The following is a 27,895-nucleotide window of genomic DNA, read 5'->3' as shown; positions in this document are numbered from 1 at the left end:
CTCCTTCATTTTTTTAAGTTAGACATCAACTTTCTTAGTATTCCTCAATCTATTAATTATAAACAATATAACAAGAAAAAAATAGTAAAATATAAAAGAATGGCAGTTTTCTGATATATAAAAAGTATATAGGGTCGCTAGAGACCCGAGGTATGTAAATGTGTAAGTATTTTTTCCTGCGCAACTATATTTACATATCTGATGACTCAATATGTGCAATGCATCTTTTTTCCTGAAGGTGGCACTGTTTGATACACAATGATGACGTGACATTTCACTCATAATTACCGCAGGCATAAAACAAACGAATATCATCAGCAAAAATTGAAGTGGTTTGAATGGCTTTACTGCAGAGCAATTACTATACGCAATGAAATATAAATGTCACTTTTGATGCTGGATGTGGTGAATAAGCTGCCAGTGATCAAAATATTGAATATGAAGTCACTGAAAGTGATAGTTTTGAGAATATGGTTGAGATCGTGAATGTGAGGCAGATGCTGAATGTACTGTGGAAGTGCACTCTGACAATGACAGCGATGGTAAAATCATCTGCTCAAATTGAACCCTTTTAAGTTTCAAAAGGTAACATAATATGCTTTATTTTATTCTTCTGTAATTGTTCTTAAAATATCAAGAGAGTTTTTTGCTATTGCAGCAGTTAGAGATCCATCCGTACTGGATATATAGGTCCGGGTTGCTAAAGACCCGAATATGTAATAATGATTGGCGAAACATTCATGCATTTAAGGGTTAACACTCCAAAGACAAAGGAAAACATGAAATCGCATCATATGACCCCTTTAAAAAGAACCAGTTCATTTAAGTCATTCATCTGTGATTTGAACTGATACACTGTATGTTTTTTGTTCCATGGACAATGTATTAAAAACTGTTTTAATGATATAATTTAGTGGTGCTTTTTATGGTATCAGACATCAAGCTACAGCTTAAACATTCATCTGCCGTAGCATTATAGATTAAAAACCACAGAAAACATTGTTAGGGTATGTTGTTATAATGTTCCAATGACTTATTTTTTTATTATTGTTTTTAAATGAACCCAATTCTGAATAAAATTCCCAGCCCTATTTGCTTCTTGAGAAATGTCAGAAAAGAAGGTGATGAACGAACAAAAGCTATGAAAGAGACATTTTAAGACCAAGGATAAGCAAGATATTCTACTTACGGGCAAACTACTTCCATCTATGACAGACATGCTTCTGCGTGTTGCAGGTCTGGTGTCTAGAACATTCTTCTTGGCCACCTTTAGCTCTCTACTCTTTGGAGGAATATAGCCATCCCTCATGGACACTAATATGGGGTCTGCGTCTCGTCCGTCAATCCATTCTTCAGGTTCCAGAGCTGGCTCTGGGCCTGCTGTGTCTGGATACAGATCATCCTGGAACAGGTCCGACTGGCATCATAGCAACAGAAAGAGAAAAATGTAAATGGATGAACAGATTTTACATACTTCATCATCATATAATCAACTTTTGGTTTCCAATACTTCAGTTTTGTTGGATTTGTGTTCATAGTGGTTCAGGATTGAAATAACCCTCAACAAAGAGTATGTGCTTACCTTTCTGGGTACTGTCATCATAATAGGCTCACACTTTCTTTCATGGAGTTTATATAATCTATATGAGGAATAATACAAGTTTCAGGAATGCTCAATGTGAATGTTTAGAATAACATATACTGATGAATTGTGCACAATACGACACAAAATGAGTACTGAGAAAGTAAAAGGATCCATTTTGATTTCTTGTAGAGAAAAGTCCTTTCAAAAACAAGCAAATGTTTGAAAAGACAGAATGACACCAACTTCTATACTTTCCCTCAAAAAAAAGTACATTGATTAAATATGATTTTTTTCTTCAGGATTCTTTGATGAATAGAAATCTCCATAGAACAGTATTTATTTGAAACAGAAATCTTTTGTAACATTACAAATATCTGTCACTTTTCATCAATTTAATGTGTCCCTGCTAAATAAAAGTATAAATAAATCTCACTGACCCCAAACTTTTGAATGCTAGTCTAGATATATGGTATTTCTGTACACCACATTTTAAAGTAACTATAACACATATCCAAATTAACCAGTTTAACCATGCAAATCTGACCTGGCAATCTCACACTTGCTGACGTCCACTCCTCTCTTGGGCATGAAGCCCATTCCTCTCTGTGGCTCCTTGCTACTGAATGTGCTGATGTAATGCACATAGGGAGGCTCCTCTGTGATCTCAAAATACCGAATACTGCTGTCACCCTGTGGAGACACGGAAACAACTTTACAGCGCCAGCCTGAGTACGATAGCAAATGGAGATGAAACAAGGAGTCATACCTTGCCGCTGAGATACATGATGTTAGTGTCTGGATCATAAAAAGGCAATAAAACTCCATTACTTGTGTCCAACTCCAACAATGCTATGGGCTCTTCAAAATTAGTCTAAACAATGACAGAAATGAACACCATCAGTGATTTGAAAGAAAACAACTGCAGTGAAATAAAACTGATCAATATATAGAAAAATTTATAGAATAAAATCAATAAAATAATGAATGAGCCTTAAATAGGTAAATGAACATTTTGTCACAATTTAATCACCCTCATATCATTCCAAACCCATAAAACTTTGGTTAATCGAGACACAAATTCAGGTATTTCAATCAATGTATCCTGAGAGGTTTCTTTCTGTCCACTGAAAGTCCAGGTAACCAAAACTTAGAATATCCAAAAAGGCCACAAAGGCATCATAAAAGTAAACATTTTGAAGAGATATGATATGATCGCTTTAAGTTATGAGCAGATTTCATTTAGACTTTTATTTATATCTAAACAATGATCGACACACATACATAGCGCACATCACATATGGCAAACAACCAGCTCAAACATGTATGCGTTACACAGGAGAACCAGTGAGGTTTGTTCTAGCGTGTGACACACACACAAGCTTCCATGTTTAACTTATGTGATGTGCTCTATGTAAGTGTGTTTATATGTGAATAAAATCTTATAAAGATATCATATCTCTTCATAAGACTTGGATTAAACCGCTCAATTCATTCAGATTGATTTTACAACGCCTTTGCAATGTTTTTGGATCTTCTAAGTTTTACTTACCTGGACTTTCAATGCAGGGACAGAAATTTCTCAGCTTTCACTAAAAATATTTTAATTTGTGTCGAAGATTAGCCAAAGCAAACTAGGTATGGGATAGCATAAAGGTAAGTAAATGAACTATCCTTTTCATTTTGCTCCATTACCGGATCCCACAGGCCAAGCTCTCTCTGGCTCATCCGGGTGAAACCTGTGGTGAAAATGTTGCCCTCTTTGGTAAAAATGGCTCTCATTGGCCGGATGCCCTCATGTGGGGACAGTCTTTCCTACAGAAGAAAAAATGTCCATAATGACCAAGTTTACCAACAGCCCTGAGGTTTTTCTTCTTTTCGCTACTATAATACTTACCGCCACCACCTCGTTTTTCCGGGGATCGCACACTCGAAGGCGACGGTCCTTGCAGGTGGTGCAAAACAGGCTACCGTTGTAGTTCCAGCTGACGTTATAGATGAGATCAGGATGGTCATCCATTGTCATCAAGGGTTCTCCAGTGCCCACATTCCAGACGATGATCAGATTATCACTGCCTGAGACAAAAGCACACTGAATGGAAACCATCTGCATGGTGGGACCAAGACTTTCCACTGCTTCTAATTTATTTCCAATGAAATTAAGTAATCTTATTTTTATACACTTGTATATCTGTTTAATGTAAGAAGTTGGTGTCTATTAAAAAGCAGTACTGATCTTTACCTGCAGTGAGGAGTATGTTGCGGGCAGTGGGGTGCCATCTGATGATGCCCACACGTTTAGAGTGACCCTCCAGCACCACAATGGGCTCACTGATGGGACGAGAGGGAGTGTGGTCAGGGATCTGCCATACCTGAGTATACACAACTCTATTAGCGAAACGGTTCTCAACTGGGGTGCCTCAACGAACTTCCAAGGATTTAATATTTTATTATAATTATTGTAATATTTTTTAGATCATCCTGCAACCTGGATGACTTAAATATATTTGTATTTTTTTAACATAATTACTAAAAATTATTTTAAAAACATAAAATAAATATTGTAAAGACATACAGACATGTTCATCTGCTTTAAACGTAAGAATGTAGAAAAATCCCACACACTACTCAAACTTCATTAAGCCTGAGGATGGCTGATTGACCACAATGTTGCTAATAAAATTTTGTAATTATACTAGTTGTATATATTGCAATTTTTTTGGGTTTACAATTTTCTGTAGTAACATAATACGGTAATTAAACAAGAATAATCAATTAGCCTAGAAAACATTTGGTGTAGAAACAATTTTCCAATAATCTTTGTTTCATTTACAACTTCGAACCATATGTTTTTTTTACAGTTTACAGATTAAACTGTCTGGGTATACTTATATATTGGATTGAAGATAAGTAGTATCGTTCCTTTGGTTTCCAGTGAGCACAGCAGCAATGTCAGCACAGATGACAGCTGCAGTTAAACTCCTCTAACAGCAGTGCATACAGTGCATGCCATTCACGTTTGTAATGTAATGTAATGAAATAGCAGTAATAGCACTCATATATTATAATACATCTCCACATCATCTTGCTAAACTCTGGGGAAATGCATCCCATATCCGTTTTCAATAGATTATATAATACTTTCAGCATTTATACTCAAATTTAAAACGTCTGAATGCTATTGCAGTAGATACAAAACAAACCAAGTGACATCTGCAAGCAAATACTTTAAATAGCTTTTCTAGTAGCAACTTTACTTTCCTAAGCCACTTTTGTTCAGATTCACACAGGTGTTCTAGAAGTTGTAGTTTTATTTGTCTTAATTTTGAACAGTGACACACTGAATAAAAAGAAAAAATAATTTAAAAAAACTGGTGTAGGATTTACTTTGAAACTATTTTTGCTTAGAAATTGCTAGTAAATTTCACAAATAGTTACAAAGAAATAGCAAGTAACACATTGAATTAAAAGTACAATTTTACATTTTGTAAAATGTACTCCAATAATCCTTGTTTTTACAAGTTTGAAAAAACACTTTTTTTCAGTGTATTGTTTTATTATTTTAACTTTTCGTGAAATTCTTTTTCTTATGTTACCTTTATTTATTTTTATCTAATGTAATGACATTTATACACTAATAAGTATGGCTTAAGTGTCCAAATACTTCACGAGGTCACCGTATACAGACGTGTTTGTGCATGAGGACATGCGCATGTTCCAGTGTGTGCTGAAAATGAAATGACTCATCCCTATAGACAACTCAGACCCATCATTCCTTGTCTGTCATTACCACTGGCTTATTTGTGAACAGGTTTCTGGCCAAGAGTGCCATTCTAACATGTGTTTATAAATACCAGCTCCTGTCCCATGCCCGAACCGTTAACTCCAGTCATCACCCTTCATATTAACACTATTGTCTTTCACCGTGATCTTTCCCTCCAGTGTAAGTAGGTATATATGGAGGCATGCTGCATTTGTTAGTAAAAAATGCAACTGAAACATGTTCATGACTACAAGGCTAGCGGCTGGCAGGCAGTGGAGATGTTTATGAATGTCTGTCATGATGATTACCATGGCAGTGGTGTCTTCAGAGCAGCTGGCCAGTATGTTGTCATTGTGAGGACACCAGTCAATGTCCAGAACAGGCCCTGAGTGTCCAACCACTAGAGGGTAGTTTTTGTCCACTCGACCCACCTATAGCATATTAAAACAAGGAATAAAAGATCATGTTAAGTATTGAGACACATATAAAGTCAGTATATAGTCTTAATATAAACAACCATCAAATGTTTGTGGTCAGTAAGACTTTTTAATCTTAGTCTCTTATGTTCACCAAGGCTGCATTTATTTGATCAAACATACAGTATAAAAACCAATATTGTAAAACATTACAATTTAAAAATAACTGGTTTCTATTTTAATATATTTTAAAATGTAATTTATTCCTGTAATGATAACGCTGAATTTGCAGCAGCCATCACTCCAGTCTTCAGTGTCACATGATCCTTTAGAAATCATTCAAATATGCTAATCTGATGATCAAGAAACATTTCTTATTATTATAAATATTGAAAACAGTTGCTTAATATATATTTTTAAAACCATTATACTTTTTTTCAGGATTCTTTGATTAATAGAAAGCCTAAAAGAACAGCATTTATTTAAAATATATATTTTTTTATATTTTAACTTCCTGAATAAAAGTATTAATTTCTTTAAAAAATGTATATATATATCGGTAATTTATTTGTAATCCTTTTTGCTGCGTGCACTATATATATATATATATATATATATATATATGCTATCAAACAAATATTTTGTTTAATTTATGGGAAATTAATATTTATTATCTATAAATATTTATTTAATTTAATGTTTAGTGTTACAAAAACACATAAATCTGGGTTTTAAACATTTAGATTTATCCCAAGTTTTGTTGTAATGTTGCAAAATGAATAGAAAATAAAGCAGCTTTAATATTTACTTTGACCTCCTGAGGTTGACGATCAACATTTTCTGTAACTTCTTTTAATGTTATTTCGTTATTTGTGTTGAAACAGTGTGAGCACGTGTTGGTTCTGTGTTCAGCTGCTCCTCCTCATCCTCCTTGTGTGTATTTATAACCCTGTGATGAGGCGCTGAAAAGGGAGTTTTTCTTTTGGCCTGCCTGAGACTGAGTACAGGGGAGATGGCTTGCTGAGTATTTATAGCGTGTCTTTCCAGGCCTGCTGATATATGCTCATGACTCGGCAGAGGCTACACTAAAAGGGCATTAACTGATGATGGACCCTTAGAGAATCAAGACAAACTCACAAAAATAGATTAAATGATGTGATTCGCCGCTGTTTATCAATATATTACGCTTGACTTTGATTCGACAAAGGTCGCACATGCATTAGCAACAACTAGAAGTACTTTAAGATGCTTTTTAATGTCAAACTCAGCATTTCTACAATAGTTTCTATTGTGGAAGACCTGTTTGATTGCGTAACCTACATCAAATTCATATAAGAACTTTATACAGTAGTCCCAAATGTAGTTCTTTGAATACTTAAACTACATTTAAAAATACCAAATAACAAAAATATCAGACCAAGTGGCATTTATTATAAAGAAAGAGCACACACACTTTTCAAGCAGACTTTTAGACAGTCTTTGGTTGTCAAATATCTGTTCATCAGTAAATATGATAAACTATACCTGTGTGAACAAACACTAAAATGACCTTAGGGCCAATTGAGAGGAATTTCTAAAAAGAAAAATTAATTTGGACAAAAAAAAAAAAGTGTGCCACCTGTTTGAAATGCTGTTATCTAATGACATTTAGGCATTTTTAAATACTTTCAGGCATGTGTAAATACTTTTTTAAACCACTTTATCTGTGAAATGCATTTATTTGAAATATATTTTGTATTATTATAAATTTCTTCACTGTACATTTTTTTTTGATCAATTTGATCATCTTACTGACCCCAAACGTTTGAATGATAATATATGTGACCCTGGACCACAAAACCAGTCATAAGGGTCAATTTTTAGGATAGGACAATATTTGGCCGAGATACAACTATTTGAAAATCTGGAATCTGAGGGTGCACAAAAAATCTTTAAAGTTGTCCAAATGAAGTTCTTAGCAATGCATATTACTAATCAAAAATTAAGTTTTAATATATTTACAGACGGAAATTTACTAAATATCTTCATGGAACATGATCTTTACTTAATATCCTAATGATTTTTGGCATAATACAATGTATTTTTGGCTATTGCTACAAACATACCCCAGCGACTTAAGACTGGTTTTGTGGTCCAGGGTTACATATGTATACATTTTGTAATCTGAATACTTTTAACTGCATCCCATATTTGACGTTTACCCAGGAAGTAGTTTTATTTGGCCCCGTTCTTTAGCCCAGCTCATTCTATTTTCTCAAATTTTACAGAAATTGAAGGTTGTGTTCATCAAATTCAACTATTCAATCCTGTTACCAAAATGTAAAAAAAATATTTAATGTATGAGAAATAACTACTCATATGAATCTAATCTATATATTATGTGAAATAACAGTAGAAACTTCATGTTTATGCTTAAATTTGTCAATGTCAGTTTAATGATGAGTCTATAATTAATTCCACTAGGTAGAAATGTCTAGTGCGTGTGGATGCATTCTGAAGAAACCAATGACAGAGGAAAGAAGATATAAACATATATGATGACATACTAATGATATGATCTTCATGAACTGCATTAGAAATCTGATGTTGTAAAACATGCTTACTATTTTCATAGTTCCATGAATATTTGTGATAAAATGTTATAAAATGGACAAACGATCATCATATTGGCATATTGATTTCCATTGGTTTGCCGTTACTGCAGATGCAAGCAGCTAAGTAACAGATAAGAAGAGATGGCAATGCATGATGGGGATTACATCAACTCAAAAAGGCTTACTTATCATCTCTAAACTCAGCTTCGGTATGTCACAGAAGTAGTTTCAGACAACATATGCAAGTTGTGTACCCTGTTTCCATGGGGTTCAAACCTTTGCCTCTATGAGGGTGAAATGGAAGCCCTGTGGGGGATGGGCACCCTTAACATGAGCCACGGCTGAGGCTCTTGAACAAACATACCCATAAATATAGCCCCACGAAGCTGAAAGAATAGACAAGGGTTGTATGGTTTTACATGTTTCAGTAGTTTTCTCCTCAAGCCACTCACCTGTGAGAGAGGCAGAACCAGAAAGGCCCCGCCTCCACTGGACTCCACTATAACTGCCAGAAACTTTGGGTTAACTGCACAGAAGGAACTGTCCCATGTCACTTTGGAAACCCGGATATCATCAAAACTTTGATCCGCTTTCACTGCTTGCCCAAAAACATGCCGGAACTTACTCTGGCGCACAATGCTGCGACTCTATTTGAGAGAAATAGGCCTTTTGTGTACATAGAAAAAGTCTTAGATCTTTGAGTTCAGCTCATGAAAAATGGGGGCAAAAACAAAAGTGTTGCGTTTATAATTGTGTTCTGTATATATATATATATATATATATATATATATATATAATAGCCTATATAATACATGGAATATTTAATAATTATTTGGTGTACACTCTGTGAAAAAGCTGCTTAGTAATCACTATCAAACTGTAAAATGTATTTTAAATTAAATTAAATGTATATTTGATTGTAATTGGCTTAATAATGTATTATTCAATTATAATTATCTATCATTTATTAAAAAACATATTTGTCAATGACAATGACAGTAACATTAAATATTGCTTTATTAATGTCAGTTAGATATATTATTTTCTGGTAATTAATACTCCTTAACTACTAGCCAGTTTAAGGTTTTAAATACACATTAATGCTATACGTATTATGCATATTGTTATAAATATTAATAACGGTAATCATAATTAAAAAATTATGATGAGGAAATATTATGGTATATACGTATAACTGTGATAAACATATTAATGTACATTGTAAAGTAATTATATTTCCTTAAAATACTTATATTTTCCCAGTTGTCATTTGAGAGAGAATTATTTGTGGAAGCAACAGATGATTGACATAAACAAACAGACACACAATCTGCATAATCAACACAAAAGCACCGTAAATAGCTCCTACTGAACAATAGAGAACACAAGCCATGGCTGGGCAAGAGCTTAAAAACATTTGAGAGATCAGGAGAGTTCGGACTGAATGATAACGCTGTCAGCTTAACCAATTAGAAATGAGCCACAGGGTTGAAATCACTATCATACGTGAACATCACCTTCCTGAGGTGACAGCAGAAATTAATATAAAGGATTTACAGGACAAAAAAAAAACAATTCTGAGCTAAGAAAGTAAAAGTTAACATAATATGATTTGCAATCGTGTTAATCACCCAATAATGAGAGGTCTTTGATAAACGTTTTTCCTTAAAATACTTTTTAAGACAAATCCTACATATATAGACTCTGACATAACAGAACATTGCTATGCAACAAAAACAATGACATTATTGGTGCTCCGCAGTGATACAGCGAAGTATCACAGTTTCAAGTTGGAGCTGTTGCTATATCACAAATTTAAGGACTAAAAATAGCCATTTTTAATTTATGTTAATCAGAACTGGTATCATCTGATTCACCAAGTTCTCCTTTAATTTGATGTGTAACATTCACAGATGTTTTTGATCTACATGTTAAAATAACAGGAACATAGATGATCAGACATGTATTGCTTGTTTTTAGAGCTTTTAGTCTATTTTTTTCTTCTTTTTTTCTGTATTTGTTTTCAATTTTGGCTGTTTTTAATTCAAATGTTTCCAATATGTTTAGCATTTTGAACTATAATTGTAGGTGGTGATAGGGGACGATAATTATGTTGAACAAGCACGTTTGATTCATGTACACAATTTAAAGCATCCATATTAATGTTATAATCCACCCTGGTAGTGAGGTAAGTTGTAACAACAACATTCTTTGTACTTGCCTCTAATTTACACATGCACAAGTTGTAGAATTGTAACTAATTTATAGCAGATGAAAATGTTAATAACCTATATCAAAGTCTGAGAGACACACATTCTGGATCGATCCTCACTGCACAAATTTGTGAAATCACAATAAACAGTTATTATTCACTTTAAACTAACAATGAAATTGACACTGATACTACACCACATGGGTAGAGAGAGTTGTTAACCCCCCTTCAGAATGCAGTATCTTCAAACCACGCAACAGTTTGTCCCATGTGAGAAGGCCCGCCTCACTGTCTTCAGACAGGGTCACTTTCCTAATATAGTCATGCCAAACTGCCCATGTGTCTCCCCCTCTGTCCCCTCCAGACATGACCCTTCCATATTCACAAAGGGACAGAATGAAAATATACCAATGCCAACGTATACAGCGTGCGCTATTTTTCTCAGCAAGCTCCGCGCACACCTGACCTTTAATTATGGATATTCCTACAGCAACTCAATGAAGGAGCAGAACGTGCTGCACCGATACAATATGATGATGTCACAGCCTATTCGTAACAATAACAAAACAGAACTTTACAAAAACTATACAACGGGCGTGTCGTCACAATGCAGCATTCTATCATGAGGAACTGCGTAACTGTCAATCAAATGAATCACTTACCGCTGTCTTTGGGGAATATACGTCTTTAAATCTGCTCTTCCCCTTTCTCAAACCGGTTTAAGGCTCCTCTCGACTCTGCGATGTTTAGAAGTGTCTCGTTTATTCCAGGTCACAAACTTGGTGCAGACTCGCAGAACTAGTGCGAGTTCCTCCTCGCTAGTCGTTCCTGAACATCAAGCGAGAAGAGAGAGAGAAATCGGTGGACTGGGGGGCTGGAGAAGTGCACAGACAGGAGTGTACAAGCATGGCAAGCCATTTGAACAAATACCCTTAAAAATAAGTATTAGTAACTAAAATATATACTAGTAAGTAGTCCAATAGTGACTAGCATCTACCTTTAAATGTACAATACTTATCAGATTAAATTCTATCACTTATTCTAATAGTGACTAGCATCAATTCAACTAGTCACTAGTATGTATTACTAGTACTTATTCCTTAGCTTCTAGTATATAATAAGTACTGTGTGCAATAAATTCTAGCAACTATTTGAATATTACAGTAACTAATTATTAACAGTAAATGAGTAGCTAGTGAAGTGGTTATTTTTGCTGTAACTGAGGTAACAATGAACAAGACAAACAATGCAACATTGCAATATAATTAAAGGTGTTATATGTAACTTTTTTGAAAGTACTAACACATAAAAATACCACAATATGTTTGCACATATTTAGGAAACATGCTAAATTTGTTTCTCCAAAAAAACAATGTTACAGTCATAGTTATTCTACTTTGCAATGGGCATTCCATTTTGGAATGTTTGTTTTTGTTTTGGTCTGTGTGATTCCGCACACAGAGCCTGCTTTCTGTACAAAAAATATCAGATCTTGGGATGACCAATCAGAATCCATTATTCCAGACAACCGTGTAATACTTTAATAAATACTTACAACTATAGGATTACTAACTGTTAAATCATGTTAAATGTGAAATTAGTTTTTTATGACTGTGGGAACCTGGTCAAAAATACCACCCAAAGGTATTTTTGTCCATTTGAAATTGTATTTAATTGTCACAGTTTAAGCACAATAAAAAAGATTAATAAATACTTACAACTATAGGATTACTAACTGTTAAATCATGTTAAATGTGAAATTGGCTTGCCATAGTGTATAGACATAGGGGTCAAGACGGTCCCGTCTATTTTCGAAATGGCTGTCGGTGTCGGGCTATTTCTCGGGCCGGTGACAGGGCTATAGATTGCAGATTGCAATACTGTACACTGTAAACACTATTTTGTCAGGTTTAAGTTAAAATATTATCCATCACTACATAATCCTGACTATATTTGGTCTATCATGACTGAGCAGATGTGCAGAGATGTTCAGCTTTTAAAGTGTAGCAAGCATAATTTAAACATTAACTGTGTCCTGAACAGTAAGAACAAGTAATACTTTCAGAGTAATACAGGGTTCCATCTCCTACAGACTGGACCAATAGAGAGTGGACTAACAAGTGCAAGAGTTCTACCTGACTAAATATTTTAGATTTTAGAGATTTACGACAAACAGAAAGACATATTTCAGATTTCTTTCTTTTTTGCACTGTACAACAAACACCCTTACAAGCAACTCTAAATACATACTCTTGCAAACATGCTTCCAGAATACAAACCACAGTTTAAAAAACAATTAAAACAATAATAAAAAGTGCATATTAAAATCCCCCAGGTCTCTTTTTTGTTGTGTCTTTAACAAAACAGAAAATGCTGAAGGAAGAAACTGCACCAAAGTTGAAAATAGACAAAGTACACACACACACTCATTTTAAAAGTATACATATCATACACATCCACAAAATATACATACACACACTGAGGCCCATAAACTCTACATTTTACAAGTACCACAGAACCCATTCTCATTAAACCAACATGCACAAACACATTAATCTCACATCTGTAATAATTTTACACATACAATTACGTCACTCATTTCTGAATGCATTTAAACATACTCCTCTATGGCTCTCCTACAACCCTTAACAAACACACTCTCTTTCTTTCCTCTCACTCACTCACACTCACACACACACACACACCTCCAGAATCCATTTCAGCAGAGAACATTGTAGTTTTCGTTCATAGACTGACAACGTAAAGGATGAAGTGGTAATGTATTACCATAGTACACAAAGAATGACCTGGTAGACACTGTGCAAAAAGTATATCAGTCATAACATTTCATTGTTCTTCAAGCAATTATTTTCTATTCAAATGATGGGTCGGGATTACATGATTCCTATTTTATAGGCCATCAACACCATCAAAAACATTCAAATCACATTGTGCTCTAAAATATCCACATTGTTTGATTTCCAGTTGGATAAGGCCCACTGAGGTATGCGTGGCAATTTAAACATAGTTTCACCCAAAAATAATTCTGTCATCATTTACCCACTCTCATGTCAACTCAAATCTGTATGACTTTGTTTCTTCTGAGGAAAAATAAAAGACATTTTGTAGAATGTTATTGTCCATACAATGAAAGTCAATGGGGTCCATAATCTGTTATTTTGGACCCCACTGACTTTAATTGTAAAAAAACAAAAAAACATAAATAATAAATTTTTCAAAATATCTTCTTTTGTGTTCCATAGAAGAAAAAGTCATACAGAATTGTCATTTTTGGGTGTGCTATCTCAATTAATCACAAACTCACCATGGCAGGCACAAACACACGTACACTCACACACAGAATAAAAGTCACATAGTGTGGTAAGGGTTTATGGTCTGTTTCTTCAGCCTCTGCAGGGGATGCGTCCTCCCATATTGTTGGCGTGTTGCCACGGTTATCAAGGCAGAAGCAGGTAACTGGGTGCAACCTGCCTCCTCCTGTGCATTATCCCGCCTCCAACACTGATTGGAGGGTGGGGAGAGTGGCAGTGGCATGGGCATGACATCATAGTCACTATATTCTGCCTCTTCAGTCTTATCATCATTCTCTGCATGTCCAAGCATATGAGATCCAGTGGAAGAAATAGGAGAGGCAGAAGAGCAAGGGACAGCAGGAGTGCAATGGGGCAAAACGCGTTTCTTTTTTGAGGTATAATCACTACAAAAGTGGGGACGTGGCTTATTGGTGGGAGCAGAGAGTAAGGCAGGACTTAAGTCAAGCTCGCTCAGGTCAACAGGCGAGAGCTCCAAAGACCCAAGTTTGGCCAACGAGGCTGAGCGCTTCATCATTGAGGGTGGGGTCAGGCCAGCCTGCCGGATCCGAGCCGCCACCTCTTTGGTCCTCTCTCGCGCAGCCTGGCCCTTTCTTTGCTCCCTCCTGGACCACGGTTGGCTGAGCCGCCTGTCCGAGCAGCCACTCACCTGCCAGAGGAACGCCCCAAGCTTTTTCAGGGTTTCCCAGGTTTCCCTCATGTCTTTTGGACAGCGTCCCAGTGGACAATCAGAGTCTGTGTAACTCTCCTGCTCAGTGATTCCCTCCAGCTGTAGAACCATGGCCAGAGACGAGCTAGATGAAATGGAATGGCTTTGTCTTGAGTGCCTGAGGCCAGTGTTCATGCGCTCTCCCTCCCTGAGTTGTCTCTCGCACTCTCTTCCCGTTCTGTCCTCATCAGCTGAAAGACTCTCGTCTTTCTCCACCTTCATGTTGTCCATGTTGTTCTGAGGCTGGTCATGGCGTGTTGACACAGTGCTTGGATCAGGTGTGAGGTGTGTGTGAGATGAGGTCTCCTCAGTTTTCTCTCTGCTGCTGGTGTTGATGGGGGAGCGTCGCGAGGGACACGCGGGGGCCGAGGACACCAGTGCCGCTGACGAGACCTCCTGCTTGATCTTCTGCTCAAGCTCCCTGGTGGCTCGCTGCATGGTGCCCTTTGGCCAGTCGCTTTGCTGGTCCTTCCCATGCTCCACGTTCTCTTTTTCAGCTTCCGCTGATGTGGCTTGTGTGAACTCCTCTTCCTCACTGCTGCTACTGGAAACAGGTTGGCTGGTAGGAGGGGGGGGAGGGGTTACACTGTGCCGTATTGAATCCATTTCTGAAACTATATTATGGACTGAGACACTGCAGCTCTCCTGTAGCAGAAAAACAGGGACATGGGGTGGTTATTTGCTTTGAATATGTACCTTTATTATTTTGTGATGTAAAGGTGAAGTGTACAATTTGTATGCCTCTTGTGGCACAAAGTGGAACTGCAAAAATGTGAGTGGTGCTTGACCGTGCTGAGCTCAGCCTTGATACTAGGGTTTTTGAAAGTTGCCGATAAGTTACAATGTAATTGCTATGTAATTGCTATGGTATTCTGGGTGGTGGGATACATTTCTGTGTATCAAAAAAAGCCATGTGACTTTGCGTCAATGCGTTCATAAAAGAGAATAAAAGAAAACATGTTTATCTGGTCATTTTGAAATGCAGGAGCCAAAGCATGTCAAATATCTTGCCTCCCAGAAATGAACATAAGACATCTGCTGTCTAGAGCTAGCAAGCAGGAAGTTCATCAGAGCGTTCTAACCTGCAAGTAATTTTTTACATTTTTAAATGTATTCATTTTAATATTGTTATTCATTACATAAATTACATTTAATAAAGAACCACAGTGGCCTTTCCAGTGATTCCAACTTCCATTGGTATTGATATTTTGCACCTGTTTTCTGAGAAGTGACAATTGTGTTCTATTGAGCACATCAGATGGAAATGCTGTTTTATTTGTAAACTGTTTTTGCAATGTTTCGATTTTTGTTCTTTCCATATAGATTAAATTTGTAACTTGCATGAAAAAATAGCTATTGTTAAACATTTTTAGTAAGTCAATATATGATTGGTGTACTTTTAGTTTAAACAGGAACATTAAACTGAAACAGAAAGTATTTTACCATAAAAAAAATTACACACTTCACTTTTCACTGTAATTGTGCATGAAAACTGAACTCAACAGCAGCAGACTGATCAGCACTATGACAGATGAAGGATCCCATTCAACATTTCTCATCAACAGTGGGTGGCAGTGTGGGACATGACTTCATTCAAACATGATTAGGGTGAGACACAGTATGGGAACAGAACCTGATTTTAATAAAGTTTGGCACTTACTCTCAGGAACATTATTCCCTTGCTGCAGGACAATAACATAATATTAAGACAGATGCATTCAAAGCTTTGACCAGCTGTCTAAATAAGCATTTAAGGTCATTCATAGAGGTTGAAAATTTATTTAATTTACTTTTTACATAAAAACTCTTGTTTATTTATGCATTTTTAAAATTAATTTCTTAAAACGGATGAACTATCCCTTTAAGAAATTAATTAAACAATTATAGAATTGTAGGGTTAAACAGACATTTCACCAAAAATTCTGTCATCACAATCATGTTGTTCCAAACCTGCATTATTTAAATGTCTTAATTATTCAAGTATCTTTCTTTTGTGGAACACAAGTCATACAGATTTAGAATGGCATGAGAGTAAATAAATGATGAAATTATCAATCCCTATTAGGGAAGTTTCCAAAACTACACCAAGACTGCACATTCCCACAATTTTTTAATACCCCCTTGCCTTTTTCTGTTCCTCCTCATTGATAGGGTTGTCAGGAAGTAGCCGTTTGGTCTCTATACTCGGGCTTTTGTCCCGAGGTGTCTGCTGCACCGCCTGCTCAGAAGTCCCACAGATCTGACCCTCTTGAGAAAGGCCCTGGAACTTCTCTCTGGCACTGGAAATGAAGTGTCCCCAACTAAGCAAGCCAGAGGCGACATCCTCACAGACATCACTGTGAGGATTTTTTCAAGATCTGTGCAGCATGTTATGTTGTGTTTGGGCTAGTTTTAATTGGGATCATCTGCTTTAAGTAGCAAATGCCATTTTTCATATTCTGTTTATGTTTCACGTTTATGTTAATTATTCATTATTAACAGCCCAGAAATTCCTCAGTGTATCATCCAGTGGAAGAAATAGGAGAGGCAGAAGAGCAAGGGACAGCAGGAGTGCAATGGGGCAAAACGCGTTTCTTTTTTGAGGTATAATCACTACAAAAGTGGGGACGTGGCTTATTGGTGGGAGCAGAGAGTAAGGCAGGACTTAAGTCAAGCTCGCTCAGGTCAACAGGCGAGAGCTCCAAAGACCCAAGTTTGGCCAACGAGGCTGAGCGCTTCATCATTGAGGGTGGGGTCAGGCCAGCCTGCCGGATCCGAGCCGCCACCTCTTTGGTCCTCTCTCGCGCAGCCTGGCCCTTTCTTTGCTCCCTCCTGGACCACGGTTGGCTGAGCCGCCTGTCCGAGCAGCCACTCACCTGCCAGAGGAACGCCCCGAGCTCTTTCAGGGTCTCCCAGGTTTCCCTCATGTATTTTGGACAGCGTCCCGGCAGACAGTCGGAGTCTGTGTAACTCTCCTGCTCGGTGATTCCCTCCAGCTGTAGAACCATGGCCAGAGACGAGCTAGATGAAATGGAATGGCTTTGTCTTGAGTGCCTGAGGCCAGTGTTCATGCGCTCTCCCTCCCTGAGTTGTCTCTCGCACTCTCTTCCCGTTCTGTCCTCATCAGCTGAAAGACTCTCGTCTTTCTCCACCTTCATGTTGTCCATGTTGTTCTGAGGCTGGTCATGGCGTGTTGACACAGTGCTTGGATCAGGTGTGAGGTGTGTGTGAGATGAGGTCTCCTCAGTTTTCTCTCTGCTGCTGGTGTTGATGGGGGAGCGTCGCGAGGGACACGCGGGGGCCGAGGACACCAGTGCCGCTGACGAGACCTCCTGCTTGATCTTCTGCTCAAGCTCCCTGGTGGCTCGCTGCATGGTGCCCTTTGGCCAGTCGCTTTGCTGGTCCTTCCCATGCTCCACGTTCTCTTTTTCAGCTTCCGCTGATGTGGCTTGTGTGAACTCCTCTTCCTCACTGCTGCTACTGGAAACAGGTTGGCTGGTAGGAGGGGGGGGAGGGGTTACACTGTGCCGTATTGAATCCATTTCTGAAACTATATTATGGACTGAGACACTGCAGCTCTCCTGTAGCAGAAAAACAGGGACATGGGGTGGTTATTTGCTTTGAATATGTACCTTTATTATTTTGTGATGTAAAGGTGAAGTGTACAATTTGTATGCCTCTTGTGGCACAAAGTGGAACTGCAAAAATGTGAGTGGTGCTTGACCGTGCTAAGCTCAGCCTTGATACTAGGGTTTTTGAAAGTTGCCGATAAGTTACAATGTAATTGCTATGTAATTGCTATGGTATTCTGGGTGGTGGGATACATTTCTGTGTATCAAAAAAAGCCATGTGACTTTGCGTCAATGCGTTCATAAAAGAGAATAAAAGAAAACATGTTTATCTGGTCATTTTGAAATGCAGGAGCCAAAGCATGTCAAATATCTTGCCTCCCAGAAATGAACATAAGACATCTGCTGTCTAGAGCTAGCAAGCAGGAAGTTCATCAGAGCGTTCTAACCTGCAAGTAATTTTTTACATTTTTAAATGTATTCATTTTAATATTGTTATTCATTACATAAATTACATTTAATAAAGAACCACAGTGGCCTTTCCAGTGATTCCAACTTCCATTGGTATTGATATTTTGCACCTGTTTTCTGAGAAGTGACAATTGTGTTCTATTGAGCACATCAGATGGAAATGCTGTTTTATTTGTAAACTGTTTTTGCAATGTTTCGATTTTTGTTCTTTCCATATAGATTAAATTTGTAACTTGCATGAAAAAATAGCTATTGTTAAACATTTTTAGTAAGTCAATATATGATTGGTGTACTTTTAGTTTAAACAGGAACATTAAACTGAAACAGAAAGTATTTTACCATAAAAAAAATTACACACTTCACTTTTCACTGTAATTGTGCATGAAAACTGAACTCAACAGCAGCAGACTGATCAGCACTATGACAGATGAAGGATCCCATTCAACATTTCTCATCAACAGTGGGTGGCAGTGTGGGACATGACTTCATTCAAACATGATTAGGGTGAGACACAGTATGGGAACAGAACCTGATTTTAATAAAGTTTGGCACTTACTCTCAGGAACATTATTCCCTTGCTGCAGGACAATAACATAATATTAAGACAGATGCATTCAAAGCTTTGACCAGCTGTCTAAATAAGCATTTAAGGTCATTCATAGAGGTTGAAAATTTATTTAATTTACTTTTTACATAAAAACTCTTGTTTATTTATGCATTTTTAAAATTAATTTCTTAAAACGGATGAACTATCCCTTTAAGAAATTAATTAAACAATTATAGAATTGTAGGGTTAAACAGACATTTCACCAAAAATTCTGTCATCACAATCATGTTGTTCCAAACCTGCATTATTTAAATGTCTTAATTATTCAAGTATCTTTCTTTTGTGGAACACAAGTCATACAGATTTAGAATGGCATGAGAGTAAATAAATGATGAAATTATCAATCCCTATTAGGGAAGTTTCCAAAACTACACCAAGACTGCACATTCCCACAATTTTTTAATACCCCCTTGCCTTTTTCTGTTCCTCCTCATTGATAGGGTTGTCAGGAAGTAGCCGTTTGGTCTCTATACTCGGGCTTTTGTCCCGAGGTGTCTGCTGCACCGCCTGCTCAGAAGTCCCACAGATCTGACCCTCTTGAGAAAGGCCCTGGAACTTCTCTCTGGCACTGAAGAAGTCAATGCGGTCTGTGCTTAGAGTCAAGGGAGGGGTGGTAGAGAGCCCAGCTCTGTGTAATGTGGCACTGGGGTGGTGGTCTTCATCACTGCTGTAACTTAGCCCCACACAGTCCGTCTCCGTGTTAGGCACTTGCTGGCTGATATCCTGCAGCCCTGACGAATCCGGGGTCTGTGTGCAGGGCTCAGGAGTCCTACTCCTAATGCTCACAGATGAGAGCACCTTTGGAATAGACTTCTCCAAAGGCACAAGAATGGACACCTCAAGCTGCTCAGACAGACCTTGCATTGTCTTTGCATCTGAGAGAAGCCTAGGGGACGAGGGTGGGTTATGTACAGCGGCGGGTGGATGAGGACGACCCAACGGGAAAGTCTCTGCAATAGTCACGGAGGTGACATCGGATCTGGCCTCTGGGACCACAGTGGCAGCCCTGGGTCTGGGGAGGGAAGGGGTCTCTGTGGGTTCATGGAGGTTGTCGTCTGGGTTGCCCAGGCCATTGTAAATGTGGGTATCTGGCCAGGGTATCGTATCAGGCTCTGTCTGCCCCTTAGCTTCAGTAGCACTGGCTGAGGTGGGTGTGAGAGTCTGCGGTAGCTCCTGTATTGAGGGTGACGTCTGGCCGAAGGTCTGGTTGCGGGAATAGGAGCGTCCGAGAGACTGTGCAGCAGTGGCCTTACAGAGCGGCTCATGGTGCTCTGACAGATCACTATCCGAATGGGAACGCCACAACTTATTGTGTCTCTGTTTGCTAGTATGGAGAAAGGGAAAGGTTGGGTAAACAAACCATCCAGGAGTCGGTATAACTACTGAAAATAGCAAGGTATAAAAGGAACTAAAGGTTTACAATATATTTTGGTGGCTGATAAATTATTTTATATTAAGAAAATTTGATTTTAATTATTGAAAGTAATTAAAGTAGAATTACAGATGATAATTCTAACTGATAGCGTGTTACAATAAATTTGTTTTTGGTTGCATTTTTATTTATTTATTTTTTTGGTGCACTTAAGACCTAACCAGTCTCACTTGTCAATGTGCATGCTTGCACACTGTGTGTAGACATGAGCTGAAAGGATTCCATGTTTTTAGCCAAGGTGACATCAAGTCAAGTCAAGTCACCTTTATTTATATAGCGCTTTTAACAATACAGATTGTGTCAAAGCAACTGAACAGCATTAATTAGGAAAATAGTGTCAATAATGCAAAATGACAATAGTAAACACAAATTTTTCAGTTAAAGACAGTTCATCATTGAATTCAGTGATGTCAACATCCAGCTCAGTTTAAATAGTATCTTTGCAATCAAGTCAACGGTATCGCTGGAAATGAAGTGTCCCCAACTAAGCAAGCCAGAGGCGACATCCTCACAGACATCACTGTGAGGATTTTTTCAAGATCTGTGCAGCATGTTATGTTGTGTTTGGGCTAGTTTTAATTGGGATCATCTGCTTTAAGTAGCAAATGCCATTTTTCATATTCTGTTTATGTTTCACGTTTATGTTAATTATTCATTATTAACAGCCCAGAAATTCCTCAGTGTATCTATATAACAAGTATTAATATTTTGGTGAAAAAAAAATGCTGTTTTTGATGCAAACTACTAATGAATTATAACATTGTTCTGCAGGTGAGCACAGAGTCACTCATAGAACATTTGTCTTATTTCACATCCTCTGCTCTTATCAGCTGAGTGAATATTGACTGTAACAACACATTATTTGCAGTATATACATGCCAGCTTGTGGCGTAAGACTGTTAAATGACAGAGAAATGTCAACTGTGGTATAACTACTGAAACCTCACTGGAAGTTTTGTTAATCTTAAATTGTCCATATCATGAAGACAGGATTTTCTTGCTTTACCGAAATAAAAGAGCATGCTTCAATAAACAAACTACTGTTCAAAAGCTTTGGGTTGGTAAGATTTTTCAAATGTTTTTCAAAGGTGCATTATTAATTTGATCAAAAATACAGTCAAAACAGTAATAATGTAAAATATTATTTCAATTTAAAATAACTCTTTTCTATTTTAATATATTTTAAAATGCAATTTATTCCTGTAAAGGCAAAGCTAAATTTTCTGCAGCCATTACTCCAGTCTTCACATCAGTGTCACATGATTCTTCGGAAATCATTCCAACATGCTGATTTAATGCTCAAGAAACATTTCTTATTATTATAAACTTTTACAAACAAAAGTTTGAACTGCTTATAATGGGTCAGAAAGAGAATGGAAAATGGTGTAACACTAACGTCAGTGAGCTTGAGTGGTTTTGTCAGACCTAAAGAAACGTGAATAATCCCATTCAGTGATTTTACAGGAAGTGTAAAATACCCACCCACACCAAAGCCCATATGCACAAACCTACAACCTCTGAGACGCAAGCACACAATCAAAGATGCACAAGTTACTAAGTGGAATGTGGTCAAACCGCCACTGTAACTTCTCAATGAATACAATCAGAGCCCTATAATCAACTATGAAAAGAAACATGTCATTATAATGGAAGTGAACGTGTCTGTGGTCATTAGAGTGAGTGGCATACCTGCACGTTTAAATATTTGAACGCACACAGACATTTCCTGATATTCACATGACTACACACATTCAAATGACACATTTACCTGGCCATCAGGATTCCCTGATATTCTTCCAGCTGTCTCATGAATGATGGGTTGGGTTTGGTGACAGCTCGCCGCTCTTTAACATACTCAAAGGCCTGCTCCAGGTCCCAGCCGTACTCCTTCATGGCATATGCGATCACAGTGGAGGCCGAACGACTAACGCCCATCTTACAATGCACCAGACACTTCGCCCCTGCTTTCCTGTAGGTATCATATTAGTCTTGTGTTAAAATATGGATGTAGTGCTAGTACTGACAACATGACATTTCTTGGAGAAATAAAACTAAAGCACAGGTTAACAATTCATTTAAATTAAGACTTTATCTGAAACCAAGGAACAGAGAGAAAGAAAAAGAGACTTTAAACCTGAAACTTTGGTTTTTATACTTTGGTTTTGGCTTTTATACTAATGCAGTGTTCACATTATGTCAGAATTACAGTCATTTCAAGTTCCTTACTGAAAAATGTTCATGCCTTTATTGAACCTGTAAATATAACTGATGAAAAATCTGAGTTCTTCAGTATTCCTAATACTTTATCTTTATGATTATTTCTTCATGTTGTGTAATGGATGTTACTTGAAGTTCTTAATCATTTGGATTTCCAGCAATTGTATTGTTCATTAGTTTTCTAATGTAAAATTCCTTGAAATCTGTTTAAATGAAAATTTGGATTTTTTTTTTTTCACTTCACTGTTGTGACGTTACGTTAAAAGTACACCAGCAGCAAAATGGCGATTGCCTCAACAGTAAAAGCGAGTTAGATACCTCAACATATTTTAATATGCAATTTTATTATAGTCAGTATTGCAAATGCATATTGAGATGAATTAATTAATATTAATTAATATTGAAAGAATATTGGTTATTGGCTGATATTAGTGAGTTATTAGTGAGAGAATACTGGATATCCTGTATATCGAACCAATACTAGACATAAAGCTCAGTTCCCATATTTTTACATTTAGATTATCTTTGATGTCATCTAATGCTCGCTCAAAGTTAGTCTTTAATAACATAATTTAATAACACTGTTAAATGCAAACTTTTTTAATACTGTACAATATTGTGATGCCCTTTGATCACTTTTAACATTTAAAACTATACATTATTTTTTGTTTTAGTTCCCATATTTTTACATTTAGATTATCTTTGATGTCATCTAATGCTCGCTCAAAGTTAGTCTTTAATAACATAATTTAATAACACTGTTAAATGCAAACTTTTTTAATACTGTACAATATTGTGATGCCCTTTTATCACTTTTAACATTTAAAACTATACATTATTTTTTGTTTTATTTTAATGTTTTGAATTTTAATATTGTAGTAATATTTAATATAATAATTATTAATATAATTGTATTAGTTATCTGTTGTTTTTTATTGTCTTATTGGTATCGGCCAGAATTTTAATACATCCATATAATTAATGTATTGATAAAGTATTTTCTTGTCATTAACAACACAGCCAAAGATGGATCAATTTGCAGTTATGAGCAATACCAAAATGATTCAGAGTAGAATCTCACAAATGTAATTCTGACATAACAAACGTAACATAAGTATTTAGAAAGAGCACAAGTTCTTTGTTAATAAACATCTTTGTATAACAATTACAGCTAGAACACCTGTGTGTTTTACTCCAAAGTGAGCATTAGGAGGTTACTCATACTCACTTTGCTCTAGAGATAAATTTGTAAGTGTCATTCCAGTAAGCCAGCAAGTCTGTGGCCTCTTCATCATAAACCCTGATATTGTGGTACTCAAATAGGCCTGGAAAGAAGTTATCGATCTCCCGCGTCACATTAAGGATGTATTGCACTCTGATAGTAAACACAAAGACATAACGGAAAATCTGTGTAATCATTAACGCCAGGAACAGATTTCAAAGAGAATAATAAAGGATAACACAGATTTATGGCTTAAACAATCTGGCAAGTAGTTTCTATTGCAGGTATTATAGGTATGTGTGTTTTCATACACAAGGATGTCAACAAAACTCACCCGGTGTTTTGTAGCTCTTCCAGATTAGATGCATTCCATTCAGAACCCTATAATTATGTGCAATTCAAAAATGACTTATGGTACAACGTAACCGAAAAGTATGATTAAAATGTATTGATGACATAACTCTCACCAGGTAAACATGCTCAAAAATCTCTGTGGGCCTGTCCATCTGCCCTAAAATGACGATCATCTCATTATCAATGTACTCCTTAAATTCCCGTAGATTACACACCATCTGCATCTCCAGCTCTGTGCGGATCTAAACAGAAGTGTGTGTGCCGGTACAACGTGTGAGCTGAGTACACGTGAGAAGATTCTACTGAATAAATAATCCAGGTTGTGTATTTGCATCATACATCTTTAGAGGTGACGTTCTCAAGGTCCTTCTGCATCATGATCTCTCTCAAACGAGTCTTGATGAGTCTCTCTGTTCTTTCTCGCTCGGTTGGCCTGGAGACACATAAAAAAATAACACTTTCAAAATTCTGTTAACATTACATCACTTGAAAAAAAAAAATTATTTGTGCAGATCTTAACACATCAAATGGTACAACTTTGCAAGAAAAAGATATATTATATTATCTATTAGCCATATTTAGAGAAAGTGTTTTGTTCTAAAATATAAAGTTCCATGATGCATCAAAATTGGCATCAGTTTGCTCAAATTGCAGGACCGTTCACAAATTAGTACTCACACTTCTGAGAAGAGCACAGGTGAGTCTGCGCGGTGGGACTGCACGTCCTGCATAGCGTTCCACTCATTGATGAGGGCCTGATCTGAAGTCACGTGGCTCTGGTAGTAACTCACCCAGGTCAGGAAGAGGCTGCCTGGGAAGTAGTTCTGACAGCGGGCCATTTCACAGGCCTTATGAAGAGACTGCAGGGCAGACCTGAGAGAAAAAGGTGCTCCATATCAAAACATGCCACCATATCAGCTTTTCTTTAATGTGATCCAAGAATAATTTCGAGTTTCTCTTGTTGTGGGTAAGATTACGGTCAGTTTTTCTTGCAGCAGTTAGTTAGATTCTGTTTGTACATCATTGAGGTTTGTTGGGTCAGTTTTTCTAGGTTGAGTGTAAAAGAAAAAAAAATTTCTCTAAGCTCCTCTCTTAGGACACAGAGAGCATAGTAGATGTTATCACAAGATTTTGTCTTCAATACCAATCATTGAGCTGGTAATACCTGCTATGACCTTATTGACACAAGCTCTAATCAGTATGGATAATCTCCCTTAATTGAATATTGATTTGTAGAGACTGTTTGCACATTTCTTTTCATTCTACAGATAAGACGCCTTGACATTCCCTTTAATAGTTATGGCATTAAAGCCCCATTTTATTTTTCTTATATTCTTCCTGTGTTATCTGTTAATGATTTCTACACATCTTTCCACTCACTTATCTTGCTATTTTGCTTCAAATTCTGTCATAAAATGATGCCTGTTCTCCCAATTTATAATTTAAATGAACTTTTGAATATATTTTAAAATGTAATTTATTCCTGTGATGACAAAGCTGAATTTTTAGCACCCATTACTCCAGTCTTCATAGAGACTGGTGTTGTGAATATTTTTGTGGAAGCCATATTTTCAGGATTCTTTGATGAAAGTTCAAAGGAACAGTTTTATTTGAAATGGAAATCTTTGGAGTCATTCTAATGTCTTTTAATGTCACTTCTGATCAAATAAAGGCATCCTTGTTCAAATAAAGTATTGATTTCTTTAGAGAAAATCTTACAGACTACAATCGTTTGAATAGTAGTATATGTTGTGTGATTTGTGCTTTTGAGACAGGGGTATATTGTTGCTCTCTCGTTGGTCTGATTGCTTCTACCTTGTAAGTCGCTTTGGATAAAAGCGTCTGCTAAATGACTAAATGTAAATGTAAATATTAGGGTTGGACTAATACTAAAAAAATGTCTTTGGTACAATATCAGCCTTTAGTACCTCAGTATCAATATTAGATCAAAATCTAATTAACAGCCTAGGGATGATAGATGACATGAAACTAGGGTCAAATAATTTAACAATTCAATGATAATAACCTCTCATATTTATAATTTTAATTATTTAAAAATATATAATTTAATTATACAATAATCTTTTTTTTTTTTTTTTTTTTACAATAAATGCATAGTTTCTTTTTATAAAAATAACAAAATATGTAACAAAACATAAATACATAAAAATAAGTTAATGGAGCAATACAATTTTTCCATGAATAGAGGGCAAATGACTTTTGACTATGACTATTTTTTAAATATCTAACTGTATTTGATTAAATGACAGAATGAAACATGATAACAAATTTCAGTAAGTGTTCAAAATATTGATGCACAAAAAATCTTTTTTTTTTTAACATTTATATTTATTGAATCTCAGTAAAAAAGGAAAGGCACCCACCACATGGCTTGGACTGATACAGGCTTGAATATGTGTATCTTGTTATCTGTAGACACACTAAAACCCCTGTGAAGAAAAAAGATGAGTGAAACACTATCTGAACTACCTGCAGGAGAGTCAGATGTGTCCGTTTTTAACAGATTTGCCACACCTACCCATCACCATCCAGGTGGATCCGTGTGTCACTCCACAAAGGAAGCACCATGCCTATGGAACAGGAACTGCAACGAACACAAAATGCAATAATTTGTTGTTACTATATTTGATTGGTTTAACTTAACAGTAAAAGTAGTAGCACACACAAACCTGTCGGAGGGGCTGAAGTCCATGCCCAGCACCACACTCTCTTCTGTGTCCTGTCTGCCATTAGTGGAGACCACCACCATGTAACGGGTGCACTGCGGGAATGCACTCTCCAACCGCACAGCCTGTAGGGAGAGTGGAGAGTTAAGTCAGAAAAAACATAGCATCAGTATTTTAAGCCTTTTGACTTTTTATGATATGATTTACATCTTGTCCATTTTGGTAATTCTTATATGTGAAGGATTCATGCAGTGTGGGCTGATTTTGGCCAAACCATGCCCAAAAATGTACCCTCTATGGGCAGTTCACTGTTTTGGTGGCGAGCTAGTTAGTGTGTGTGTGTGTGTGTGTGTGTGTGTGTGTGTGTGTGGTGCTCACCAGGCGGATGTTGTCCTCTGGCCGCAGTAATGTGAACATTGTCTGCAGGTGCTGCTGAAGGTCCCCTGCACCAAAAGTTCAAATTGTTCATTAACTATAAATATTCACATTCTTTTTATTGCTTATTTTGCACGTGTTGTCTAACGAACGCCCTTACCTGCATGTTTGCTGTGCTGTGCTGTGATTCTGGAGGAGCAGGATAAGGAAGAGGAGCCATTCCCACGTGGAAGGAAAAGGGCAGCACCTTTTACTGTTAGGAAGCTTTCACTGATGCTGAGGACAGAGAAAGAGACAGAAATTGAAATATAGCGTTTATCTGAATATTAATACATTTCCGTTCAAAAGTCTGGGGTCAGTACGGTTTTTTGTTG

The 27,895-nt window shown here is 36.9% G+C and overlaps 2 protein-coding genes across 2 annotated transcripts in view; both read right to left on the bottom strand.

Moving 5' to 3' along the window:
• Window positions 1–11,402, bottom strand: part of LOC107685477 (coronin-6-like) — a 15,622-nt gene extending 4,220 nt beyond the window's left edge. The window contains exons 1-11 of the mRNA XM_016482066.1: window positions 11,230–11,402; window positions 9,746–9,750; window positions 8,808–9,002; window positions 5,654–5,776; window positions 3,825–3,954; window positions 3,480–3,658; window positions 3,278–3,397; window positions 2,352–2,456; window positions 2,130–2,275; window positions 1,583–1,640; window positions 1,190–1,417 (exon numbers count right to left, since the gene is read on the bottom strand). Of these exons, the coding sequence (XP_016337552.1) occupies window positions 1,190–1,417; window positions 1,583–1,640; window positions 2,130–2,275; window positions 2,352–2,456; window positions 3,278–3,397; window positions 3,480–3,658; window positions 3,825–3,954; window positions 5,654–5,776; window positions 8,808–9,002; window positions 9,746–9,748 (1,287 nt within the window). The 5' untranslated portion in view covers window positions 9,749–9,750; window positions 11,230–11,402. The remainder of the gene's footprint in view (window positions 1–1,189; window positions 1,418–1,582; window positions 1,641–2,129; window positions 2,276–2,351; window positions 2,457–3,277; window positions 3,398–3,479; window positions 3,659–3,824; window positions 3,955–5,653; window positions 5,777–8,807; window positions 9,003–9,745; window positions 9,751–11,229) is intronic.
• Window positions 11,403–13,834: 2,432 nt separating this feature from the next.
• Window positions 13,835–27,895, bottom strand: part of LOC107685475 (protein phosphatase Slingshot homolog 2-like) — a 33,422-nt gene continuing 19,361 nt past the window's right edge. Inside the window, exons 3-15 of the mRNA XM_016482065.1 lie at window positions 27,682–27,797; window positions 27,525–27,589; window positions 27,150–27,271; window positions 26,999–27,064; window positions 26,844–26,909; window positions 25,138–25,332; window positions 24,799–24,892; window positions 24,573–24,701; window positions 24,440–24,486; window positions 24,112–24,258; window positions 22,435–22,635; window positions 19,649–20,558; window positions 13,835–15,253 (exon numbers count right to left, since the gene is read on the bottom strand). Of these exons, the coding sequence (XP_016337551.1) occupies window positions 13,937–15,253; window positions 19,649–20,558; window positions 22,435–22,635; window positions 24,112–24,258; window positions 24,440–24,486; window positions 24,573–24,701; window positions 24,799–24,892; window positions 25,138–25,332; window positions 26,844–26,909; window positions 26,999–27,064; window positions 27,150–27,271; window positions 27,525–27,589; window positions 27,682–27,797 (3,475 nt within the window). The 3' untranslated portion in view covers window positions 13,835–13,936. The remainder of the gene's footprint in view (window positions 15,254–19,648; window positions 20,559–22,434; window positions 22,636–24,111; window positions 24,259–24,439; window positions 24,487–24,572; window positions 24,702–24,798; window positions 24,893–25,137; window positions 25,333–26,843; window positions 26,910–26,998; window positions 27,065–27,149; window positions 27,272–27,524; window positions 27,590–27,681; window positions 27,798–27,895) is intronic.

This window comes from Sinocyclocheilus anshuiensis, unplaced genomic scaffold (genome assembly GCF_001515605.1).
Source record: "Sinocyclocheilus anshuiensis isolate Anshui unplaced genomic scaffold, SAMN03320099.WGS_v1.1 scaffold922, whole genome shotgun sequence".
NCBI lineage: Eukaryota > Metazoa > Chordata > Actinopteri > Cypriniformes > Cyprinidae > Sinocyclocheilus > Sinocyclocheilus anshuiensis.
Note: the sequence above shows the minus strand (reverse complement) of the source record. Positions and strands in the feature narration are given on the sequence as shown.